General features: G+C 45.7%; 1 protein-coding gene across 2 annotated transcripts in view; it reads right to left on the reverse strand.

Moving 5' to 3' along the window:
* CPNE2 (copine 2) overlaps positions 1 to 26,901 on the reverse strand; it is a 151,463-nt gene that overhangs the window by 62,150 nt on the left and 62,412 nt on the right. For both annotated transcript variants that reach the window (XM_084644288.1, XM_084644289.1), the window contains exons 3-8: positions 25,776 to 25,955; positions 21,803 to 21,877; positions 9,581 to 9,652; positions 7,198 to 7,281; positions 3,256 to 3,345; positions 291 to 389 (exon numbers count right to left, since the gene is read on the reverse strand). In XM_084644288.1, the coding sequence (XP_084500414.1) occupies positions 291 to 389; positions 3,256 to 3,345; positions 7,198 to 7,281; positions 9,581 to 9,652; positions 21,803 to 21,877; positions 25,776 to 25,955 (600 nt within the window). The remainder of the gene's footprint in view (positions 1 to 290; positions 390 to 3,255; positions 3,346 to 7,197; positions 7,282 to 9,580; positions 9,653 to 21,802; positions 21,878 to 25,775; positions 25,956 to 26,901) is intronic.

Below are 26,901 nucleotides of genomic sequence, written 5' to 3' on the forward strand. Positions count from 1 at the left end.
CAAAGAGCACTTCCATCAGCAACAGGTTCAGAAACGAGGACAGGAGAATGTTAGTAAAAGAAGAGCCAACAGGGGTCATGCTTTTCAGAAATGACTAGTGATTTTGGGTGCCCAGACTCCTTAAAAGGGGCCTGATTTTCAGAGTGAGGGGAAGTGGGGGCTTTAACATTGATTTAAAGCATGAAGTCTCTCATGGGTAAGAGCCACTTTTGAAACCCTTAGCCAAGGGGACCCTGGGTTCCTCCTCCCCAAACTATTGTTCTAAAACCCGACGGTGTTTCCGCACTTACCGGCAAGGTATCTTGGGCTTCACACATCTTGGCTACTGAGGTCTCGAACTCCCCAATGAAGTCATGTCCCCCATCACTGTCGTAATCATAACACATGACCTGGGGAAGAGGAGGGGAAGCGGTCATTCTCATGCACAGCAGAGGTGCGGGTCTTGCTTGTGGTTAGATGAGTCACGTTTACACGTTGTTTCACCCTTCAGATTTATCCTCTTTTGCTTTCCCCACTACTCCGATACTGCCTCCTGAAGGCCCTGGCTCATAACAGCCTTTCTGTCAGCCAATGAGGGCAGAGCACAGCTCTTTGGATCCTGTCAGCAACAACACTGCCTTGACCATGAAGGCAGGGATCTCCAGAGAATGACTTTAGATGCTCCCTCCTCTGGGGCCGGGATCAGTACTTAATTTGTGCCAGGGCTGGCATCTCCAGACTTGGCAGTTCATAACCCCGGCACCTCTGGACTCGCCGCGTCAGCTATGAAAGTAAAAAAATTGCTTGAGCCCCGGCACATCTGCCATTACAAATTAAGCAGTGGGCTGGGCCTATTACTAGAAATTTCCTACCGGCAGTAGGAACAGAATGAGCACTAGTGTAGGCCAGCCTGCGGTGCTTTAACCATCAGCATGTGGTCTAACCCGACTCAGAGCAGATTTCGATGACGTGATGATGAAACCACCAGCGGCAACCAGTCCACGAGCACTGCTCCAGACTTGAAATTTCCAAAAATTCAGTTTCAGAAACGCTGTAAAAGGTTTTTTTTTTTTTAAATTGATTTTACGTTTTTTCGCGACAGGTCAAATTGTAGGAGGGCATTATATGCACTGCCATGACTGACGTAGCGTATAGGATGGAATAGTTAAAATATTCTATTTTTTTAAAACCATGACAGGCAGTTGCTACTGAGTACTCACTGAAACGTCTCATCGGCTTTTCTAGCTCTAAGTGTCTCCTGAGTGTGCAGTAATGGAACAGTCCGACACGGTCGCTCACCCCTTGTGCTGATTGTAAAGGCTCTTTAGTGTAGCAGGATTGGTAGCGTCACCCGTTGTTAAGGTCATCTTACACTTCCCATTATAAAGCCCTATATCCAGTTGCTGAAAATTTTGCCAAACTTTAACCACTTAGACTGAAACTTTTAAGTCTAGGTGTCTGTCTGCCTCCGGCTGAATTTTTCTGAAAAAATGTCAGCCAAAATGGTTCAACGGTTTCCAGGAACTAGGCTGGAGAACATACTGCAGGCTACCTACGTTAAATTTTGGTGACCTTTTCTTTGCTTTGGACCAGGGACTTGAAATTGACCAGGGAGGGTGGCCTGGGTGGCATGGAAATGCCATTAGCTGGTCCTGTGAAAATCTCTCCTGCCCAAGTTATAGGTTGGCTGGGTTATAAGCCCTTGAAAAAAAAATTAAAAATCAGACTTTGCACATGCTCAGTAGAGACTTGCTAGATCTTCACAGTTAAATTCCCTGAGGATTCTGTATGAACTGAGCATGCTCCAGCCTGGGGACTGAGCAGGACTTTCCCTGCAATTGCAGCTCTGGGCTGAGCTCCAGAACTGAAAGCAAGGAGACCGACGGGTCTTTTCTGTTCTCTCAATGTCCCCCCACTGAGGCCCAGAGAATGAGAAGGAAGCTGCCTGATTTGAATGCAGAGGAGACGGGAGACAGACCTTGGGGGAAGGAGATTGGTATGGAGATCCTGGGAGGAAAACAAAGGAGATGGGAGGAAGTGGGGAGCTGAGATCAGATAAGGAGCCATGGGAAGACTAGGACTGGCTGGGCAAAGAGACTGGGAATCAGTGGGGAGACATCTGACGAGGAGCTGGGATGTAGGGGGAGAACTAGGACTGGCTAGCCAAGGAGTTGGGGCAGGGGCAGCACAACACACTGAGATTGGACAAGGGGTCCGGGGCAGGAGGTTGGGAGCCGCTGGGGAAGGAGAACATGGGGAGAGAGAACAGACAGGGAGCCGGGGAGGGGGGAGGTTAGACTGGGAATGGGAATCTGGAGGGGGCAAGTTAGGCCTGGGAGAAGAAGCCTAAGGAGTGGAGAGTGGGACTGACTAGGTGAGGAGAGCGGGAATGGGATGAGATACTGGGGTGGTGAAGAGACAGGACTGGGACAGGGATAGGTTGGAGAGCTGAAGCGTCTGTGCCCACTGGAGCACGTTCCCCTCCAGAGCCTGGAATGGAAACCAAGATTCCCGAGTCTTACCATCCTCTGCTGCCAGCAAATAGCTGTGAAACCCCCTGGCAAAGCATCTCATCCCCCTCTAATGCTGCTCCACTAAGAATCACAACCTCCTACCACTACCTGCTTTCAGTTACGCCATGAGCTCCACTTGCTGAGGTGTGTGTGGTGGCTCTAAAGGCTCCAGGCCTGCCCATGACCCACGAGGGTAGCAAATGTGATGCCACTTGCTGGAATTTCTGTTGCAGTTTGCTCAGCCGCTGCAGTCAGCCGATGTGACTTTAGGATGAAAAGAGACCGGTCACCCTGGGTTTATCATAGAAATGTGGCCTTGCTTCTTGGTAGCATATGAATTCCTCCTCAGCGGTTCTGGATCTGTGTTAGTTTCAGCCTCGAAGGCAGCTTCACCCTTCCTTCCCCGCCACAGTGTCAGAGGCTGAGTACCATAATGCAACAAGAAGCCAGAGCAACATAAGGGTCACTCTATAGGCAGGTCTACACTCCGGGGCTAAGTCGACCCAAGTTCCGCAACTCCAGCTACATGAATAATGTAGCTGGAGTTGACATACCTTAGGTTGACTTCTTCTGGTGTCTGCGCCGTGCTGGGTTGACGGGAGAAACTCTCCAGTTGACTTACCTTATGCTTCTTGTTCCGGTGGAGTACCGGAGTCAATGGGAGAGCGATCGGCAGTTGATTTATCAGGTCTTCACTAGAATGGATTGATCACCGCGCATTGATCCTCCGGTAAGTGGAGACCAGCCCCATATTGACAGTTACCTTGATCAGCTTTTCTACATCTCCATCACACAGCGACACTAAAGGCACAGTGAACGGCTTCCACACGGGATCCAACGTGTACTTAATCACCTGCGGTTTGGGAAAGAAGGAAAACGGTTCAATTAGAATGAGCCAGTGGAAGCGAAGGGTTGAACACAAAGTAAAGGCTGGAGACATGTTTTCAGCAACTTTCAACAGATAACTGGCATAAGGTTGGCATAGCTCTGCTGATGTCAGAGGCGCTCCACTGCATTACTGGGGAGCAGCCTCGCCCAGTCATGGTGGTTATCACAGACACCAAACCATCGGTCTGGTCCACATTGCCAGTCCTTTGTTGAAATTCAGCTTAAGTGGCCTCAAAAATGGCAGTTTCTTGCTTGGAAACCTTTCCTGTTGGTCAGGACACAATTTTGTAGCATTTCACATCAAAGTCTAAACCCAGGCAGATCTAATGTCTATCATCTTAGTCATCACCCATGGTTGACGCTGGGACTTCCAGAGTTAAGAGCATAAGCCTCTATAGCAGGAGCTAAAGAACCAATCTCCCAACTCGGAGCTGTAGGACACTCACATAGAACCAGCACTGAGGGGTGCATCACAGAAGTGTAGGGAGGAGGTCATCTAGTCCAGCCCCCTGTGCTGAGGCAGGAACAAGTAAACCTAGACCATCCTGGACAGGTGTTTGTCTAACCTGTTCTTAAAAACTTCCAAAGATGGGGATTCCACAACCTCCCGTGGTAACCTGATCCAATGCTTAACTGTCCTTAGGGTTAAAAAGTTTTAAATACGCAACCTAAATCACCCTTGCTGCAAACTATGCTGATTACTTCTTGTCCTACCTCGAGAACAACCAGTCGCTGTAACACACACCAAACAGCAGGCTTCACAAGCAAAGAAAACTTGCCTTCAGCCTCACCTTTGAAAAGCTAGCAGGTAAGATTAAGACTGTATTTTTCCACATGTCTTTCGATTAATACACCTCCCATTCCTTAAGGATACACGCATAGCGGGTTTTCAGCCATGCAGAAAGGTGAACGCTAAATATGTATGGTAGTTAATTGCCTGTTTATACATGAAAATTTTGCTTTCTCCAAAGCCATCAAGTGGCTTCCACTGCAACCAGAGCATTTCGGTTTGGTTACAATCAGGATTCGCATTGCTCCTGCAGGATAGGGTGAGCTTTGTCAGCAACTAGCGACGGGAACCAAGGACTGGCTTTTATTTTGCAACGATGGGTGATGCAGACAGTCCCTCGTTAGGGAACAGGAAAAAAAAACTGACATTAAGAGCACAGTTTAATGAAGGATTTGTAAACACCTCCTACATCAGGTTGGAAAGATCGGGAGGGTGGGGGAACCCACGCACATTAAGAATACAAACTGTATGGTGCCCGTATGCCGCCAGACACCAGGTCTTTGAGGTGGGTGTCTATGAAAGGATCAATGATTATTTCACCAGATGGCACCCAGCTGGGGATTCGCACCTTATTTTAAAACACGCTAACGATGGCATTACCCTACCACAGCAGACACCTCTGCTACTAAATGGGCTCAGACTAATAGCCACGAACATATCAAAAGCTGCAGCCCATAGGAACCGGCGATCACTTTATTTCTGGTACTCCCCCCCGCCAAAAAGAGAATCTAGATATTTCAGTCATTTGGAATTCCGTTGAGAGCAGCCGTTTATTTTCCGGGCTGTTAAGTGGGATGTTATTTAAGCCCTTCAAAACGTGCACAGTTCCCCCCTCCCCTTTTCCCCCTCCTTTCCCCCCCCCCAAGCTGCTAAAAGGAAATAAAGCTTCAATAGATTCCATTGCCGTGTACGGACTAAGCTTCGCAACCCATGTGTTTTATTTCATCTCCAGTTTCCCAATGAAGTTTGCAGCAGATAATGAACACACACCGCCAAGTGGCCGACCACCAGTCAAATGGGACTCACTAAAAACATGTGTTTGAGTCGAGCTGGCCAACAAACGGAAATCGAGTTTTCCCATGGAAAATTTCAGTTTTGTAAGAGAGGTGCACTGGGTCAGAAAATTATTCCAAAATTCCCAGCCAGCTCTATTTTTCCATTCATCTGAGGTCTGAACGGATGGTCCCTGGGTTTGAAATTCTCTGTTTACCCTGGGCTTCAGCAGTCATGGGATCTGTACTGATTATTCTGTCCTTTAGTTTAAGAGCCTTGGCCAACATTTTCAAAAGCAGCCTCGGATTTTGAGTGCCCAACTTGAAACGTTTTTGAGAAGCACCAAGTATCTGCTGCTCTGGCTGAAGTCAAGGTAAGAGAATGACTACAAGTGGTCAACAAATTGGAAAATGTTTGTATTCCTTTTTTAATTAAAAAAAATAAATAAATCCAAACAGCTCTCAAAAGACCAGCACAAATCACAGAGCAAAAGTATGGAACAAGGTCTGTTTCAGATACTTCCACCATTTCCTTACTCACACCACGAATTTTTCCTATAAACAGTATTTCCCTCCCCTTTTGCTCACAACAAATCTAGTCTATTAACTAGATTTCACCCTCCAGAAGAAGAAGAAAAAAGTTGTGAACCCAAGTTCTGAAAAGTGATTGATAGCCTAGAATAACTAATGCTTTTCAGACTAGTCCATTTTGTCCTTTTAATTATGCATTTTGTATTACGGAATCATACAAAGAAGTGGCCCATTACACCCAAATACACAATAATATTTCAACAAACTGGCTCTGGAAAAAATGCTCTGGAAAAAATGATCTTATGTAAACAGTGAGGACACAAAGTTTGCAGATGATATAAAATTACTCATGATAGCTAAGTTCAAAGCAGACTGCAGAGAATTACAAAGGAATCTTGCAAAACTGAGTGACTGGGCAACAAAATGGCAGATGAAATTAAATGTTGATCAATGAAAAGTAATGAACATTGGAAAACATAATCCCAACTACACATACAAAATGATGGGGTCTAAATTAGCTGTTGCCACTCAGAAAAGAGATTTTGGAGTCCTCGTGGATAGTTTTCTGAAAACATCAGCGTAATGAGCAGCAGCAGTCAAAAAAGCGAACAGAATGTTAAGAACCATTAGGAAAGGGATACATAATAAGATAGAAAATGTCATCATGCCACTGTATAAATCCGTGGTACGCTCACACCCTGAATACTGCATGTGGTTCTGGTCGCCCCATCTGAAAAAAGATAGGTTAGAACTGGAAAAGGTACAGAGAAGGGCGACAAAAATGCGTAGGGGTATGGAACAGCTTCCATATGAGGAGAGATTAAAAAGAGTGGGACTGATCAGCTTAGAAAAGAGATGACTAAGGGGAGAGATATGACAGAGGTCTCTAAAATCGTGAACGGTGTGGAGAAAGTGAATAAGGAAGTGTTACTTATCCTTTCACATAACACAAGAACTAGGGGTCACCCAATGAAATTAATAGGCAACAGGTTTAAAACGAACAAAAGGAAGTACTTCTTCACACAACACACAGTCAACCTGTGGAACTTGTCAGGGGATGTTGTGAAGGCCAAAATTATAGCTGGATTCACAAAAGAATCTGATAAATTCATGAAGGATAGGTCCATCGATGGCTATTAGCCAAGATGGTCAGGGACTGAACTCTACGCTCTGGGTGTCCCTAAACCTCTGACTGTTTCCAGTCCCCTGCACTCATGGCAGGACTAAGTATTATCTAGACCATCCCTGACAGGTGATTGTCTAACCTGCTCTTAAAAACCTCAATTATATGTTTAGCTTACTTGCTGCAACTCTGACCACCACCAAGTCTCCCACTTTCCAAGTCAAACAGTCTCAGCTGGACATGGGTAGGCAAAGAAATGGACTTACAACAAGGTTCACCTGCCCTCTCACCTCTGATCAGTGATACTATCAGAAAAAAAGGTTAAGGACAAAAAAGGTACCAAGTGGCTAACCTAAAACCTCAAATACTAGTCCAACTCACCTCTGTTCTGTGGACCAGCATCCATTTCCCGTCATCGCCTGGTTTATAAAACTCTAGAAATGGATCTGACTTTCCAAACAGGTCCTGTGGAAAAATGCAATACGGGTTATACAATTATTTCCATTCCTCTGTATGATGCTCAGGCACGGGACACCCTGCAAAAGGAAAATGACACTCTCCACAACAAGTTAGAGGACTTCATAGTCCTAGTTATCTTCTGCAGGGAAGAATATAACACAGAATTAAAGTGACAATACATGGTTATTAAATATCCCCTAGCAATTTTTACAAGATTAACTGATCAGATTGGTAATAAGCACCTAAAATGGGAGTACTGATATAAAAGAGACTGGTCTTGTATTTATTTTGACCTGCACGTTGTAAGTATTAAGGGTGTGGTTTTCAAAAACTCTCAGCGTTAGTCTGGCTCTGCTCCTATTTGAAGTCAATGATAAAACTCCACTGATGTGATGGGCACAGTGTTACAGCAATGCTAAGCCCTCTTGAAACTCACACCTAAACTCTTAGGACTTGTCTTCAGAAGTGTGGACACATTTGTAGCAGTTTCAAATTTCTAGCAAGTTAGGTTGTCCCTGTATATTTAATGGGAGGCAGCTAAACTGACAATAGACAGGTGTAAATCAATTTAAGAATGTCCACACACCCTGTTGCAACAATTTAATTACACCGGTTTAAAATCCCACTTTCAGTTCAACTACTCTGCTTAGACCAGACCCTAGTACAGGAAGTGGAGTACCTACGCAGACGGGAAAAGCTCCAGGTGCTGTAAGCGTATCCCCTTACATTGTTAGGGACACCACTCAAACGAAAAGTAACACTGGCTATCGTAAGAAGGTCTCCAAGCCCCACATTTTCAAAAGCACAGGGAAAGGGTCTGTCTTTATGAAAGAGCTCACAAACTTTATTGGGAGCCGTGAAGCTAAAATGCTGTGCAATCCTGAAGACTTGCACGGCAGAGGTATATTTAGGAAGCATTACATTAAACTCTTGCAGCCAAACAAGCCTGCAGGTAACTCTTTTACCTAGAAGCCCAGAGAAATGCATAAATTCAACAAATGCAAAAAACACGTTTCCGTGTGCAATTTCACATTCACAACCCTAACAGCAACATGCCGAGTGGATTCTATAGAGAATATGCATTATATGGAGATATACCCATCTCACAGAACTGGAAGGGACCTTGAAAGGTCATCAAGTCCAGTCCCCTGCCTTCACTAGCAGGACCAAGTACTGTCCCTGACAGATTTTTGCCCCAGATCCCTAAATGGCCCCCTCAAGGGTTGAACTTACAATTCTGGGTTCAGCAGGCCAGTGCTCAAACCACTGAGCTATGCCTCCCCCTGCATGCATGCCGCATTCCATTCCACATGCAACGGGAAACCATGCAGCTGAGTTCAGGTTTAGAAAAACATCTAACGTGTTAAAAAGAAATTTAAAAATGCACAAACATCCAGGAATGAAAAGATATACACCGCAATAAGGAGCGAACAGAGCAAACCCTTTATGGTTTCTCTAGAGCAAACCACATCAGCCTTGACAGACAGATCATGAATTACTCTGGGAGACACGCTGACTCCGCTCCAGCCGATGCTTGTTTGTTACCAACTTTCACTCTAGCTTTAGATCCCACCCCCCCACCCCCCCCCCGATAAAGAGCCACTTGTTTCCTGCCAGTTTATAGATGCACATGCTCTGTGTGTATGCAGAGAGAGTATTTATAGGTACACTCACACTGGCCATAGAGAACCATATTGACACTGTTTGTTACAGCCAAAACCCACAATTTAATCCATGAGCAGTCTACTTCCCATCAATGGCATTACTTGTGGAGAAAGGCATTACTCAGTGAGTAAAGGGATCAGAACCTGACCCGGAATGGTTAGAGGGAAATGCGTGTGCTGCTTAATACCCTCAAAAGACAAAACACTCAACAAAGCCGATAGAGAAAGGAAGGAAAGGGGCAACAGCAACAATGCATGAGCAAACCCTAGAACTGGAAGGGACCTCGAGAGGTCCTCAGTCCCTGTCCCCGTCCAGTCCCTCGACTGATCCCAGGGTCACAGCTCCACCCCACTGCAGCCCTTTTCATAAGCAGATCTCAAAGCAATTTTCAAAGGACATCAGTACCCCCATTTTACAGATGGGGAAACTGAGGTACAGGGAGACAAAATGACTTGCCCCAGTACCCAGCAGGCCAATAATAGAGATGGAAATGGACCTCAGGTCTATTGAGTCCCAGTCCAATGCTCTATCCATTAGGGTATCGTGAGTCATTGATACCTTTACAAGGAATGATTTTCAGGATCCCATAGCAGATAAAGAGGTTTAACGTTTGCACGTTGGGAATAAAATGCCCACACACCTTTTTATCCAGTTTTCTGCCAGCCATGCTCAGAGTGATCACTCTGTTATCTGACAGCTCTTGGGCAGCTATCTGAAAGACAAGAGAACATTTTATTTATTTTTTAGAATGAAAATTAAATTCACTGATTAATTGCACAAGAGATTCCAAAGCCAAAACTACGAGAGAGCATGTTAGGCCTTGTTTTGTTTGTTTAATCATTTACTATTTAGCATGAGCTGCATCACTGCAAGCTGTACAAAACCTGTTCTCAAATAAACTCATTACATAGTCTAAAAATACAGCCAGAGTTAAGACTAATACCACCCTTGTCAAACGGTAGGTAATTTTACCAGTCCAGACACACGTCTATGTCCCTCCAGCCTTTTACTATAATTGTTAAACCAAAAAACAAAAAAGACTATTGAGTTTATAAAAACCATCAACTCGTCACTCAACGGAGAAATTTACAAGGTTGATTTATACACATGACCCATAATTAAAACCATCTATGGCCCTGATCCTGCAATTGGATACAAATGTCTGCATCCATTCACCCATATGCAGCCCCACTGAACTCAGACAGACCCAGTTGCAGGATGGGCCTCCAAGTGTTGCTACTAGGATTCAGAAGGAGATATGGGGGAGTCAGAAGGAACCATCAAGGTACTTTTCTTCCCCTTCACTACTCCTCACTAGTACTGCTTGCTGTCTTTGAAACTTAAAACTGAAATCTAGTCTCCTTTACCCCTATAGCCTAAAGAAACCAGTTCTTTGTTGCACAGCTGCTGAGTTACTTCAGTCCATCCGCCTAACACTTATTTCCAGAATCCCTGCCTCCCACTTTCCCACTCCACAGAAGATCTGACCAGATGGCTAACTCGCTCTGTTCTCTAGTCTTCCCACGTCACGCTTCAGTAGAACATCCATAACTCAAACATTGCATCCATTTGCAAATGCAGGTTGGGCCATTTTCTCTTTTGTCCCATTTAGATTTCACCCAAAAAGCTTCTGTGAAATCAAACTGGTAGAAAGAAAAATAATTCCACGGGAATAATATCGCTGGCATCAAGGCAATATGTTGCATTTCCCCCCTCAATTCGCCTCCTGCCCTAGCCTTAGAAAAGTGACATTGAAAATAGCTCTTTTTCTCCAACAACCTTTGCTTCCCAAAACGATTAGAATAAAAACAGTGAGTTATGGAACTTTTGTAGGGCTTGAGCCAAGCGAAGCTGGTTATCATCATAAGAACAGACATATTGGGTCAGACCAATTGTCTATCCAGCCCAGTATCCTGTCGTCTGACAGATCCATCAACCCCTGTCATCCACTCCCAGCTTTTGGAAGTCAGAGGTTTAGGGACACCCAGAGCGTAGAGTTCAGTCCCTGACCATCTTGGCTAATAGCCATCGATGGACCTATCCTTCATGAATTTATCAGATTCTTTTGTGAATCCAGCTATAATTTTGGCCTTCACAACATCCCCTGACAAGTTCCACAGGTTGACTGTGTGTTGTGTGAAGAAGTACTTCCTTTTGTTCGTTTTAAACCTGTTGCCTATTAATTTCATTGGGTGACCCCTAGTTCTTGTGTTATGTGAAAGGATAAGTAACACTTCCTTATTCACTTTCTCCACACCGTTCACGATTTTAGAGACCTCTGTCATATCTCTCCCCTTAGTCATCTCTTTTCTAAGCTGATCAGTCCCACTCTTTTTAATCTCTCCTCATATGGAAGCTGTTCCATACCCCTACGCATTTTTGTCGCCCTTCTCTGTACCTTTTCCAGTTCTAACCTATCTTTTTTCAGATGGGGCGACCAGAACCACATGCAGTATTCAGGGTGTGAGCGTACCACGGATTTATACAGTGGCATGATGACATTTTCTATCTTATTATGTATCCCTTTCCTAATGGTTCTTAACATTCTGTTCGCTTTTTTGACTGCTGCTGCTCATTACGCTGATGTTTTCAGAAAACTATCCACGAGGACTCCAAGATCTCTTTTCTGAGTGGCAACAGCTAATTTAGACCCCATCATTTTGTATGTGTAGTTGGGATTATGTTTTCCAATGTTCATTACTTTTCATTGATCAACATTTAATTTCATCTGCCATTTTGTTGCCCAGTCACTCAGTTTTGCAAGATTCCTTTGTAATTCTCTGCAGTCTGCTTTGAACTTAGCTATCATGAGTAATTTTATATCATCTGCAAACTTTGTGTCCTCACTGTTTACATAAGATCATTTTTTCCAGAGCATTTATGAATATGCTGAGGCTTTCTGAAAGTCCAAATACACTGTGTAAACTGGATCACCTAGTCCACATGTTTGTTGACCCCCCCTCACCCTCCACCAATTTTAATAGATTGGTGAGGCTTAATTTCCCTTTACAAAAGCCATGTTGACTTCTCCCCAACATATCACGTTCGTCTACGTGTCTCACAATTCTTTTCTTTACTATAGTTTCAACCATTTCCCCTGGTACTGAAGTTAGGTTTACTGGCCTGTAATCACCAGGATTGCTTCTGCAGCCTTTTTAAAAAATCATTACATTAGGTATCCTCCAGTTATCTGTAACACAGTTAGTAGTTCTGTAATTTCATATTTGAGTCACTTCAGAACTTTTGAGTGACAACCATCAGGTCCTGGTGACTTACTATTGCTTAATCTATCAATTTGTTCCAAAACCTCCTCCACTGACATCTCAATCGGAGACGGTTCCTCAGATTGATCAGCTAAAAAGAATGGCTCAGGCGTGGGAATCTCTCCCACATCCTCTCCAGACCAAGGCAAAGAATTCGTCGAGCTTCTCCGCAATGGTCTCATCTTCCTTGAGGGCTCCTTTAGCACCTTGATTGTCCAGTGGCCCCACTGATCATTTGGCCGGCTTCCTGCTTCTGATGTACTTAAAAAAAAAGTTTTCTGTTAGCTTTTGTGTCCTTTGCTAGTTGCTCGTCAAAGTCTTTTTTGGCCTGCCTAATTAAACTCTTACCTTTGACCTGCCAGAGTTCATGTTCCTTTCTGTTTTCCTCCGTAGAATTTGACTTTCAATTTTTAAAGGATGTCTAACCGCCTCTTTTGCTCTGCTGTTTAACCATACTTGCACTTTTTTGGTCCTCAATATTTTTTTTTTTTTTAATTTGGGGTATTGTGACAGGATCACCTCTACTAACTGCTGAACGGTGCTTCCTTGTGGCTCATCTAGGGAATTAGCTCTGCCATCTGGTCTGATGCCACTTCCTGCAGTTACTCAGCCCATCATTCCCCTCACTTACTCTGTGGCTTCTCATGAGCCAGGAGCTGCAGCTCTTTTCTCTTCATGGCTTAGCCCTCCGGCTAAGTCACATTGAAGTTCTCCCCCCTTCTGGGGTAACATCAACGTCTGCTTCCAGTCGCCTCTAAAAGGGCTATCCCTAGTGTGCCACTCCAGTAGTGACTTGTAGGGGAGCCCGGGGCCAGCCTCTACATCAGGATCAACTTCTGTTGGTGAGAGAGACCTGAAGAAGAGCTCTGTGTTAGCTCAAAAGCCTGTCTCTCTCACCAACAGAATTTGGTCCAGTAACAGATATTACCTCACCCACCTTGTCTTTCATTAATGTCATACAAAAGGATCCTAGACATTAGAAAGTTAAGCCCGACTGGGTCTTCTCTGCAAATGCAAATTGTTTACCCAACCGTATCTATGACTTTGGGTAGAACCTGCATTTCCATTCATCATCCCAGCATTTGAGAGGTCTAAACTGATGCAAAAGTTCAGTTCCTGCTCCCAGCTAGATCAATTGGATTCCTCAGAGGCAAACTTTCTAACCTGCTTTCAGTTTATGAGGCTATCACATACGACGGGACAGACCTGTCACGACTGTAAGTCAGTGGACACCAATTTTCACCAGCTGAGGATCTGGCCCCAAGGGCCAAAACCATCCATTGTTGCTACTCAAGTTATACCAGGCATGAATGTAGCCCAGCACACAAGGAGTTAAAGAGGCATTTTTTTACCCTCCTATAAACTTCAAAATGGCTTTCACTGCCGAACACCAGTGGGCTGGTTTTGCCTGGAATATGCTCTAATGTGTTTCTTGGTATTTTAAGAAAGGGAACGTTTTATAACAAAAAAATATAAAGTCATTTATGTTGCCAGCGATTGTCCGAATCACTACTGCTGGTTTTGTTTTTTGTTTTTTTAAAGTTTCATCCTCCTCTAAGAGCTGTCCCCCTCCCAACCCATCCTCTTCCCCTGCATCCTGCTGCCTAGCGCCACTGCCAATGTGTGGCAGAGGGTATTACCAGGCACGACAAACTCCTGGCGTTGCGGCGGGCGGCCATGGCAGAACACAGGGGGATGAAACAGCAGCTGAAGACACTCAAGCTCTGGGGAACTCTGAACGGCAGAAATACACACATTTTGATTTGTATTAGTACGATAATATTTCAGAGCGTTCCCTGGTGCAAGATCCCTGCGTGAGTGTTTAAGAGGAAGTATAATCACATCTAGGTCATTACGAAACTTGGGAAATCAAGGGACAATTTTCATCAGAAGGAGCAATCAGAGGACTCACTGCTTCAGAAAAATGCAGAGGCAGGAGAGAGTTAAAGCCTGTCGTGTCTCTTCAGACAGCTGGGCTAGAGCATCATTTATGGCCTCTGAATAACTATTTGAGCAAAGCACTTGAAGTATAGACCTCTGTTCTAGGAGACAGAGGCAACATGCATGCCTAGGGCGATGCTGACTGTATTATGGTACATGCTGAACTTCCTAATAACAAAACATATTGTGTGTGGTTCAAGCGGACTACACGGCCCCTGCACGGCCCAGCACAGAAGTGAAGATTTCACTGCAGAAGCACACAGGAGATGGGGTGCTTCATGGAGGATGGACAGAACGGTCAAGGCTGGCGTGTTTCGCAGGGTAAAGACACCCGTGCATGGGTCAGTTGCAAGGACTGAACCCAGGACCTCTGGATTTAAAAGCATTAATGGCTCAAGAACCAGGCCTGTATATCTGGAAGTGAAAACAGACTCTGATCTCTGTAGGTGGTCTGGCCATCAGAGGGGCACCAAGACGCTGTCGGTTAATGCGTTACAACAGGCTGTCTGCAGCTCCAGGGAGGAGATGCTAAGCGCAGGGCTGCTCTCTCACGATTATCTTTCACCCTTCTCAGGACCAAATACGTCACTATCTGCCCTCTACATGCAATGTCCAAGGGCCAGAGCTAGAAGGAGAATGGGTCACGCCTATGAGTAAGGAGCCTGGAAAGCTGCTGAAGGCTAAAGATAGTGCTTTAAGAAGAGGCAGCGTGCCTTAATGGATAAGCCATCAGGCTGAGAGTCAGGAGACCTGGGTTCTAGTCCTGGCTCGGTGACAGATGTGTTGTGTGATCTTCGGTAAGTTACTTCCTCTCTCTAATGTGGGGATAATGATGGTGGGCAGAAGATTAAAAAGAGTCCAGCATAGAAGGCCCTACAGAAGGGGCACAAAGCCAAGGCTGGGGCTGGAATTTAGGCTGTATAGCATTCATTTCTTTGCTAATAAGGCTAAGACCTGGGAAGGCAGTGTGCAGGACCCGATACCGTGCACACAGATGCTGCAGCAGGGTGGGAATGGCAGCTGCTCCCGAGCCCGCTGTATCTTTCGCTTGTCGTCTCCACATTCCCCTTTCATTTTGCGCTCGCTCTGGGCCCATCCCAAGTCTGACTCAAAGCACTGCAACTATTAACCTAACAAGCCACTGCTCCTGCTTTGGAAGTACACACCTTTGCCGCAGAGAGGTTCTGTTACCAGGCAGCCTCATCTCCTTGGTTAAGAAGTTAAGCTGCATAAGTGACTTTGGGGACTGAAGTTATTTTACACCTCTTCCCTGCCCGTGCTTGGGGAAAACCCCACATAATTAACCCCCCTACCTACAAACAAATTCAGATGATCTTCCAGCTGGAAGTACGCTCCATGCCCCGATTGTGGTACGAAACCCTTGGCACAAGCTTCAAGCATTGTACAGAGCTTAGGGGAGAATTTACCCCTTTCCCATGACTGCCCGTTCTGTAGGCACACGTGGGTCCACCTATACGTTTTTCAAAGAAGGGTCCTTGGAAATTTGGCCCCTGTATTCAAAGGAGGGACGCTCTGGTTGAAAAGACTTAGCACCCCAAGAAAGAGCGATTGGCCAAATGTTGGGGACAGGGAGGTCACTGGCTCATTAACAGGAGTGGGAGGAGAGAGTAGGTGACCCAGCACCTGTGGGGAGTCTCTCGCTGGCAAAGTGACTCACTCCAGAGAGTGGGAGGCTCAGAGAAGGTTGCTTCATCCCCGTTCTGAATGGCTCTAAGGACTCACGCGCAGCAGCACATCCCACTGGGGGTCTCCAAAGCAGCAGGCTCACGGGGGAGCCTTCACTTACCCAGAAAACCTGCAAAGCCGTCACAAAGGACTTAGAAAAAGTCCCTTCCATGAGGGCCCATGTTAGCTGAGGGGGGTTATAGGGATGGTAGCTGTGGTCTTCCTTGTGAGCCGTGTCACGGAAGGGCAAGCAAAGGGGGCACAGAGAGAAGTGAATAACTCAGAGGCGCAAAGCAAGTGATTCAGGGGCCTTGGCTGGAAAACCGGAGCAGGAGTTTCCTGCACTTTCCCTGCTCAGGCCTCACTCCGAGCCACAACAGCCACCACATCCCACTGTGAATGGGAGGAGGCGGACTCCCCATGAGCGGTAAGTGATGGAGGAGATCCTGGCTCCATGCAGACGCCCCGAACAGACCACGATGCACCCCGGCCAACCCCGCTTGCTACAGCTGGGCAGAAAGTTTCTCCTCCCTATCCTGGCCCCCAGGAGCAACGACCCATGTAGGCGGCTTGAGCTCTCAGTTCTGGGGCTTCACGTGCCTCGGCTGCAGCAACGCTGATACCTGCAGCCCCGGTACTGCCGACGGTCCGGCCACACCAGCCTCCAGCCAAGAGCAGACAATTCAGAGGTACCGGTCAGAGTATTTCAGTCCCATATTTGGCAGTATGCTACAATGTATTAGGCCCAGTTTGAGACAATCCATGAGGCACAAGATACAGGGATGTGTCAGCCAGAGATGCTCTTCCCAAAAGCAGCAAGAATAAATCAAAAGGACAGATCAGCGTGCAAACGCCACTCTGTAATTCTCTGAGCTGAGCTACCGGGAGTGTGCACTGAACTTATTCCAGATCAACGCTAAGTCAAGAACTGTAGAGTCTCATTCAGTAAGGAAAAGCACAGGGAATAAACCCAGCCCGAACCGGACTGGTGACGCGGGCTGGTAAGACGTGTTAGTCCAACTTGCTTGCAGTCATCTGGGAGAAGGGATCTGCTGTACGATACAGTGCTCACCCCAGCTGGGGGTTCTGTTTGCCACATGCCAGACTGGCCTCTTGTTCTGGTTCTTTTAAAAACCAATAATTTATGTGAGTTTTGAGCTAGCGAAAGCACAGACTGGACTCTCCTAGAGATCCAAGTTTTCTGGTCGCTCATGAGGGGTACCCAGCACTGGCAGCAGATGGGGCCCACAACTCTAAGGGATTCCAGTCTCCATGGCAGGTCAGTCTTGGACTTTTCCAGAAGCAGTGTTTTTTGTGATGCCTGCTCTTGGTGTAAACCTGACCCTTGCTGGATGGGGCTGGCTCTCTTTGGATACTTTTAAAAAAATCCCAGCTCTGGTGCTCAGGGTAAGTGAACCATTACTCCTAATTAGACCTACCAGAACAATAGAGCAGCAGACACATTCTGCAGTCACTCTCCTCTTAAACACAACATTAAAATAAATCTCCTTCCAACACACACTGCTAGAAGGTTTCCCATCAGATTCACGCATCATACCTCCGCTAGCTTCCTTTTGCTTCTCAACGTCACCCACACACACTGGAAATTCTTCCACACCCTGAACATAGGGAAGGGGCTTTGTCAACGCACAATTTGCAACAGACACCTAAATCTTCCCCGAGTGTCTCCACTGGGTATTGCTGGCCCAAAAGCTCGTGGAAAGCAAACCTGAAGCACCCACTCTCAACTGCTTGCAGAAAGCAAAGTTAAAAAAGCACAATTCCCATGAACGACTACACCGGAAACAGAACGATCACAGCATTGCACTCAACCAACCAGATCACTCGTGAGCAGAGCTGGCCAGGAATTTTCCAACAACACTTTCATTGGATAACGCTGGTTTGTCAAACCTGAAATGTTTTGCGAGAATGGTTCAAGTTCGATGGACTTTTGCAGAGAACCCTGCCCAGCTTCCTGGTGGAGTCCTGGGGAACATGGGATTACAGGATCCGCAGCTCCACATCAGAACTAAGTCAAATTTTGAAATATCCCAGGAACCAAAAATCCCAAGTTGCAGCCAGTTCTACTCATGAAACCGAGAGTTCCCAGCTCTGATGCTGACAAGCCTCGGGACATTGGCCAAGTCACTAGGGGTGGACATTTCAAAAGCACCTACGTGATGATTTAGGAGCACAAGTTCCCGTCCCTTGCAGTGGCACTGGTATTACGAGGATGCTGGTGTGTTCCCAAGAGTGGAGAATGGCTCAGGAAGTGTGTGAATTAACGGGGACAGTGCCCCTCAGTCACTGAGATGCTTCTGTAAACCCCGTCTTTAAACTCCACGTTCCTCAGTTCCCCATAGGTAACATGGGGTAAATAACTGCTCATGGGACAGGGGACGTGTAAGGACTGGTTAACGTTTGGGCCAGTGCTTTGAACGTTTGAAGCACTCAGGATAACTAAGTGATGCCATCTGCCAGTGGACCTTCTATAGCCACCTTACTTACCCACCCCCTACCCCCACTTCTGGACTGGCGATTGGCTGCACACACGGCGGGCGATCTGGGCAGAGATAATGGTCTCAAGTTGCAGTGGGGGAGGTTTAGGTTGGATATTAGGAAAAAAATTTTCACTAGGAGGGTGGTGAAACACTGGAATGCGTTACCTAGGGAGGTGGTGGAATCTCCTTCCTTAGCGGTTTTTAAGGCCCGGCTTGACAAAGCCCTGGCTGGGATGATTTAGTTGGGATTGGTCCTGCTCTGGGCAGGGGGTTGGACTAGATGGCCTCCAGAGGTCCCTTCCAACTCTGTTATTCTATGATTCTATGAGATGAAGATCTCCTTCGACATATTCAACCATTCCTTTCAAGCTGCTGATCAGGAAGAGAGACGAAAGCCCTCCACAGCACAGTGCATTCGCATGGGCTTCATTTGCATAAGGACCCAGCCAGCAGGGCCGCCAGCCTAGCCGGGCAGAAAGGAATGTGGAGATTCAGACTTGGCAGGGGACCCTCGGATAGACGCACCCAGAACCCAGAGGAGCAGCGGGAGGGCTGGCAGGACTGAAACAGAAAGAGCTCCCAGACAGCGACCAAGAGCTCCGAGAATAAAAGGAGCAGCCAGCTGCTTCAGCACAGACACTAACATATCCCTGCTCTATCTTCCATTAAAGACAACTGCTCTCCATCTCCCTCGGAACACCCAGACATATGGGACTCAGAACCTGGTAGAAGAAACACCCATATGCAGAGATACCCGGGATATACCTCATGCTTGAGTAAAAGCCAGGTAGATAGCACCTAGTCTCTAAGCAACTACCTACTGCTCACATAACATGCTGGCTCAGGGTTCTGTGTCACCTCCTCATGGTTGGCCCAGAGGATAAGAGCCTACTACTGCTAGCAGAGTTAATCCTTTAGGCCAGGTCTACACTACCACATACTTCGGCATAACTTACGTCGCTCAGGGGTGTGAATAAGCCACCCCCCTAAGCGACGTAAATTACACCAACCTAAGCGCTGGTGTGGACAGTGCTATGTTGGCAGGAGAACTTCTCTCGCACACATAGCTACCATCTCTCGTGGGGGTGGGTTTATTACGCCGCCTCTCCCGTCGGCACAGAGCGTCTTCCCCAGATGCGCTACAGCAGTGCAGCTGCACGGATGTAGGGCGTCTAGTGTCGAGCAGCCTTTAGTTTAAGTGGAAGACACCTGTGCCGAAGATCCCAAATTCAATCCCCACAAACGTGGTGGTGGGGGCGTTTAAATTAACAGAGGGAAAATCCAAAGAGACAGGACCAGCATTTGACATTAACATCTCTTATAGCGGCCTTAGGCACTTTTAATGCAGCCACCACTTTTACAGAAACAATACTTTCTTTAAAAAGTTAAAGGGACACCACTGGTCCAAACTTTACGTTTACAAGAGCCAAAAACAGTAGGGTGTTTTCATGTTACTGTTTATGTGGAAGATTATTGCATTCCAGTGTTTGCCATGCTAACATTGCAACACTGTTTAACCACTGCAGCATTATGTATGAGAACCAGAAAGAGAAAGGACTAGAAGCAAAGTTAAGTTTAATTAGTCTATTTTCACCGCGCAACCGGATTTAAATGCAAAATAGTAAATTACATAAATTGTACAGAGTGAATTAGAAATTTAAACCCCTTTCAGTTTTAATAATCCAAGGTCTTAGCAAGAGATAAGGAATTATTTTTTGAAACAAATGTGTTTATTTAAACTTGACAAGTGACCCTTTAATCTGGCTCAATTCTTCCAAAGTAAGTGCCAAGCGCAGGGGTGGAGACATATTTAATCAGGAAAGACATGTGAATTAGGTACTGCTCATTAATTTTCCCATTGCATTTTCTTTCGCCTTTTTAAGATTTTTTAAAAAGGCTCCAGAAGCAATCCTGGCAACTTCAGTGCCAGGCAAACTGGTTGAAACTATAGTAAAGAAAAGAATTATCAGACACACAGATGAACATGATTTGTTGGGAGAGAGTCAACATGGCTTTCTTAAAGGAAAATCATGCCTCACCTATTTATCAGAATTCTTTGAGGGGGTCAACAAACATGCTGACAAGGGCGATCCAGTGGATATAGTGTACTTAAACTTTCTGAAAGCCTTTGACAAGGTCCCTCACCAAAGGCTCTTAAGTAAACTAAGCAGTCATGGGATAAGAGGGATGGTTTTCTATTGGATCAGTAACTGGTTAAAAGACAGGAAACAAAGGGTAGAAATAAATGGTCAGTTTTCAGACTGGAGAGAGGTAAATAGTGGAGTCCCCCACGGATTTACACTGAGATCAGTGCTGTTCAACATATTCACAAATGATCTGGAAAAAGACAAAACAGTGAGGTGGCAAAGTTTGCAGATGATACAAAAGTACTCAAGATAGTTAAGTCCAAAGCAGGCTGTGAAGAGTTACAAAGGGATCTCACAAAACTGGGTGACCGGGCAACAAAATGGCAGATAAAATTCAGTGTAGATAAATGCAAAGCAACACATTTGAAAACGTAAACCCAATTATACATACAAAATGATGGGGTCTCAGTTAGCTGTTACCACTCAAAAACGATCTTGGAGTCATTGTGGATTGTTCTCGGAAAACATCAGCTTAATGTGCAGTAGAAGTTAAAAAAAACCCATCAACGTTAACAACCATTAGGAAAAGGATAGATAATAAGACAGTAAACATGAGAATGCCACCCTATAAATCCATGGTATGCCCACACCTTGAATACTGCCTGCAGTTCTGGTCACGCTATCTCAAAAAAGATACATGAGAAATGAAAAAGGTACAGAGAAGGGCAACAAAACTGATTAAGGGTAGGGAAGCTGTTCCATACGAGGAGAGATGAAAAGGACTGGGACTGTTCATATTAGAAAAGAGAGATGAGGTAAAAAATCAGACCTAAATCTACCCTCTTCATGTAAAGAAAAGATTGCTAAATATACCAACAATGGGAAAGCCATCACGTGGGGGATTGTACATCAGGCGAGAGATGCTGTTGCTAAGAGACCTGTTGCTAAGTTGTAAGTCCTGGCCTCTTACTACAAATAAAACCACTGATTATCAGCAGCGGAATATAATCAACCCCTTTATCTCAGTCTGTTTCAGGGAGGTTTGGAGAGACCATTTGCATTGACAAGAAAAGCATATTACTTCGGTACTTACATAGAGATTAGATTTTGTTATTTCAGTGCCCCCGGACCCCAGCTGAGAGAAGGGGCCCATTGTACTAAACACTGTACAAACACCTGGCAAGAGGCAGTCCCTACCCCAAAACGCTTACAATCTAAATAGACAAAAGCTAGAAGAGGAAACGGAAGCTCAGAAAGGTGAAGTGACTTGCAGAAAATAGAACTCAGGTCTACGGGGTCCCAATCCAGTGTATTATCAAGCGGACCACACTGTGTCTATTATCTATATTCACACACAATATATATAATAAATCAGTAACTGTACCGTTATCATCCCCTTTCCAGCCGGCTTCCCATTTCCCAGAAGTAGCGTTCTTGTTATCTTCTTGCTTGAGACAATCTAAGGAAGCCACAAAAACCAGAGATCTAAATGATCAAAAGCAAAGTGAGGAGGAATTGGTCACTGCCTAAGTTAGCTAATTCCGGTGACATGTTCACAGATGCACCTTTTCAAAACGTACCTTAAAAGGACACAGAGACACAGTACTTGATTAATGTCACCATCCTCACCAAAGCACATTTGCATCAAGTTCTTCCTTCCCAAAGCTATTTAAAAGCAGAGGCCTTGCTCCTGTTTTACCCAAAACACCACTGGCCCCTCCTGAAGTCTAATGGAGTGTGCTTGGCAGCTCACAAGACTGGGTTCTTAAGCTATATATTCAGGGAAAAAGCTCACCCCACTCAAAATGCAGCTGTCTCTATGGTGGAATGTGTCAGCTGGTAAATGGTGCACAGCAACCCTACCCAACACTTTAGGCCGAGTGAAAGAACACCGTATCCAATTCAAACTATGGGTCATATCCTCAGCCAGCGTAAGTGGGCACAGGTCTATTGAAGTCAATGGAGCTAGAGGGATTTGCACCAGTTTAGGATACAGACTTACTTTTTGAACTCTCCCTCTGTGTTTTAAATAACTTCTCAGAAGCATGACAGTAAAATTCCTTTCTCTGCCAGTTTTGCTCTTCTGTTAATGACGGATTGCCTCACTACCTAAGGGCCCAATCCTGCAGAATACTGGACATTCCCAAACTCCTGGAGTTTTCAGGGGCACTTTGCATTTTGCCTCAGCGGCTCCCCCACGAGGAGCAGAGCTGATCCCACTATGAAGTGGATATATAGTGTATAATTCCCAGTTCTCTTCCTAAGAAGCCTGAAAACAGCCATTCGGAAGTCGAAATAACCTTCTGCAATCTACTTAGCTGCAATACGGCATCATATGTAATTTGAACACTAGCAGCAGCAGCAGAGGGAAAAATTCACTTAGTTAAAGTGCTTTCCTGCAATTTCCAGCTCTGATCCTAGGCCAGAGCATTTTCCACCCAGATGAGATAAGAGATGGTGGCAGAGGTCTAGCTGGATTTTATCACAGATTCTCACTAGAGCTCGCAGGAAATGCTTTCCCCCCTCCGGAAGACAGACTTCTCCTCTAATTGAGGAAGGAGACATTAAAGGCAACAGTAAGGGCTGGTCTATCCGAAAAATTTACCTCAGCATAGCTACATTCCCTAGCGGTGTGAAAAATCCACACCCCTGAGAGATGCAGCTATGCAACCTGACCTCCAGAGTAGACAACACTACGTTAATGCAAAAATTCTTTCATTAACCTAGCGACCGCCTCTTGGGGAGGTGGATTCACTACTGTAATGGAAGAACCCCTCCCGTCACTGTAGTGAATGTTTACACCGAAGCACTGCAGCTGTGCTGATGCAGTTTTAAGTGTAAACATAGCCTAAGTCACAGCCAGGTCTCATCGTATCAAGGACTACAGGATTTTCCTTTCAGGACCAGGCCATCATTCCAGCTAGTCCGATATCTTCGCTCCAGCATTGGCTAAAAGCCATTGCTTCAGAGACAGGCAAAACACCTCAGTGAAACTAGGCATTTATATAGCACTGCACATCGGGGGTTAAAAGTTCCTTCCTGACCGTGGTAGGCTGTCTGCTTGTGCCCTGAAGCATGAGATTTGATCATGCCTCATACTTTTAGTTCGCATGGCTGCAGAGGTGGTTAGGGGTCATGGAATGAAATCCAGCCGCAGAATTAATGAGGTACAACAAAACACTCCAAACTAATCTGACAGAGCTCTGACGCAAAAGTGAAATTAAAAGGTGAAGTCAAATGCTTTCTCTAGTGGCTCTCCAGAGCCAGGTTATCTGTACCTAAGGAAGCTTCCTGTCCTTTCGAATAGCTACCTGGACCTCAAAACTGGGCAGGTTTAATAAAACCCTACAAGGGCAAAAAGCAGTGATCAAAATCCAGTGAAAGAAGCCACCACCCCCCTCAGCTGAGTCCGTTAGCCTGATTCTCCACTGCACTGCACCTTGTCTAGTCAGTTACACAAAAGCAAGTGTCATCACTCCAATTTGTCCTCAAGATTATTCTGGGCTGCCAGATCATCACAGCGAAGCATAGGAACAACCTGCTGTCCACTGCGAGACCATCAAGAGCCACAAAGCAACTGTGCTCCAGCAAGACGCCCCAGTCAGGGGGCTCGATTCCAACATTAATCCACCAGGTGCAGAACACACACAGCCAAGTTACCTGGGCACGGCATAAGCCAGGAGCTCACAGCCTTGTTGCAACCCTCTCTTTATGGCTAGAGGGAAGGGTGATCCAAAACGTTTTCATTGTAACATTGGGCCCGTTAGGGAAAAGAGGTTGAGAATCACTGACCTTAGTTAATCAGAACATCAGCTGGAGCTCAGAGTCACTTGTGTTGAATATGTCGGGCGTTTTTTCTTTATAAGAGGCTTTGACAGAACTGAAGAGAAAAGTTTTCATGGGGATCTAAGCAAAACAGGGTGGCTTTTTTTTTGGAGGGGGTATTTGAAACATTGCTGGGGAACAGAAAAACAGCACTAAGAAGTGAAAGTGACTATGAACAAAGGGAAAGCGACTGGTCTGATGTCACCCTTCAAGCGGAATTATATTTACTGTTGTAGTCCCTACGAACCCCAATCAGGGATGAAGGCCCCATTGTGCTCATTGCTGTATCTGTAGACCAGGCCGACTTTAGAAACCCTTGCCGAGATAGCTACGTGGCCAGGGTGCAATTTTTTGCAATATTTCTGTAAGGTTTATCCAGCATCAATGTGTTTTTGCCCGTGTAACTTATTTCACTTGCCGAACCGGTATAAAATATACTGGAACATGCCCTTTTTGCGAGTATAAACTGTTTACTGGCAAGCCCTGCTAGCTTAGAGAGTTATACCAGCAAACCTGCTCTTGTGTAAACCTGGCCTTATTGAAAAGGCGTCTTGCCATCAAAGAGCTTACAATCTAGGCTACAGCAGGTCGATGTGAAGCTTGTGACGCTGGCAAACCAGGTGCCAACTCATGCCAAGGCCGCTAGGTCTCAACTGAACACTGACAAATACACAGCGGGAACCAGTCTGGCTCCTCCGTGGATTAGTATCGTTAAGATAGGTATTAGAATTATAAAACTGTGTTTAGTGATTAGACTTTATGAAATGCTTGTAAATTGCCGCATGCATTAATTTCTCTTATAACATCTGTAGCCCATATAAAAAAGGGAATATTTAAGTGTTTGCATGGCAGTCCTCCGTAAACAGAAGAAAGATATTAACTAGTGTGAAATGCCACCTTCCAGGAGGAGAAGGTGTTACTTCCTGCCCAACAGAAAAGGTCCATCAATGCCAGGCAAACTATTGTGGAACATCAAAGGGGACGAAAGACTTTGCTGATTGCTCTCTCCTGTCCCCCATGAAGAGGAACCATGCAAGTTAATTCCCTTCCATCATCTGAGAAGGCCTGTCAGAGAAAGGGAATAAAAATCCCGAATAAGAAGAAACTATCTCTATGCTGCTTGGGCTCTTGAGGGCAAGGTTTTCTAGGCAGAAGCAAAAAATCCCCAGTGTTTAGCCTGGGTTAGTCCTAAGGGACATACAGAGCTTGCTTATTATAGAAGCTTCTATTACCTTTTAGAACTTAAGACTAACTCATTTGTGTGTGTATGTTTACTTGCTTAAGCCTTGTAAATAACTGTCTTATTTCCTTTCCCTAGTTAATAAATCTTAAGATAGTTTATTATAGGACTGGCTACAAGCATTGACTTTTGTGAGATCTAAGCTGCAATGGCCCTGGGGTAAGTGACTGCTCCTTTGGGACTGGGAGTAACCTAAACACTGCCGTGATTTTTGGTGTAAGGGATCCTTCTGACTGAGGGAGCCACACAAGTGACTCTTAACTGCTGGGGCGCAGCGTTGCTGTAGACTCACCATGCCCAGGGTGCAGGAGAATTCTCCCAGGAAGTCATGCTCATACAGCTGCATGCTTGACTTGTCCTGGTCAAAGAGAGCAAACTTCAGCTTCTGCACTTCTTCAAAGTGGTAATCGACAATGAACTTCTTGGAGAAGGCTGGGTTGAGGTTATTCACGGCTGTCTCTGTCCTGTCGATCTGCAATTTAAGAAGGAGTTTGAGCAAGCGATCAACAGGTCTACCAGATATGTACATGCTGCATCCACCCCATCACTCAGGTAGGGCTTTTCTACACAGGGAGTTATTCCTAACGATTCCTTACTAACTTATTCTGTGCGGATGCTGTTATTCCGGAATAAAAGTGCCTAACTCTGAAAGCTTAATCCACTTTGTTAATCAGGAATAGCGATTCCACTTTAAATTCACACCCTACCTTAATCCGAATGAGCTTCTCTGTGTAGAAGAGCCCTTGCACATGCTCCCCTGCCATTCAGAAACCCCGCAGCAATTATTAACCAGCTACAGAATCAATGTCCAAAATAAACACAGCATTCAGGATATACATCGCAAGTCCATGGGCCTGGACTTGAGTACTCAGCACATGAGAGATGGGATTCAGAACTGGAGAACAGAGGTTCATGAGGGTGAAGTGCAGAGGGTGGAGGTGGTGAAATCCTGCTCTGGTCCTGGGGCCAAAGCACAGGGCTGCAGTGCATCCCCTCCACAGGGCCTCTGCTCCATGCTATGGGCTTGATCCAAAGCTCATTGACGCCTGTAAGAATCTCTGCGTTGACATCCGAGGGCTTTGGGACAGGCCCGATTTGCACATTCCACGAGGGCCAAAGGATCAATGTACATCTCATGCCTCCTGAAACCTGGTCCTCCCCCACCTATGCCCTTTGCACTGGCCTAGGAGGGGTTGGCACAGAAAGCCCTTCCATAACAGCAGATGCAGGGGTCTCCATAGCACATGTGCTCAGCCAGGCCCCCTTGTCTAAGGGCTTAAGCTGCACAGAGGGCCTTTCACTGGGCTCCCTCACCTGAGGCATTTCACCCCAAGTGGGTGTACAGTTGTGTACTTAACCCACGCGGACGATTACCTCAGCTGTGCCTGGAAACAGAGCATCAGCCTGTGTCAGTGGCC

This window comes from Lepidochelys olivacea (assembly GCF_965140295.1).
Source record: "Lepidochelys olivacea isolate rLepOli2 genome assembly, chromosome: 12".
Lineage (NCBI taxonomy): Eukaryota > Metazoa > Chordata > Testudines > Cheloniidae > Lepidochelys > Lepidochelys olivacea.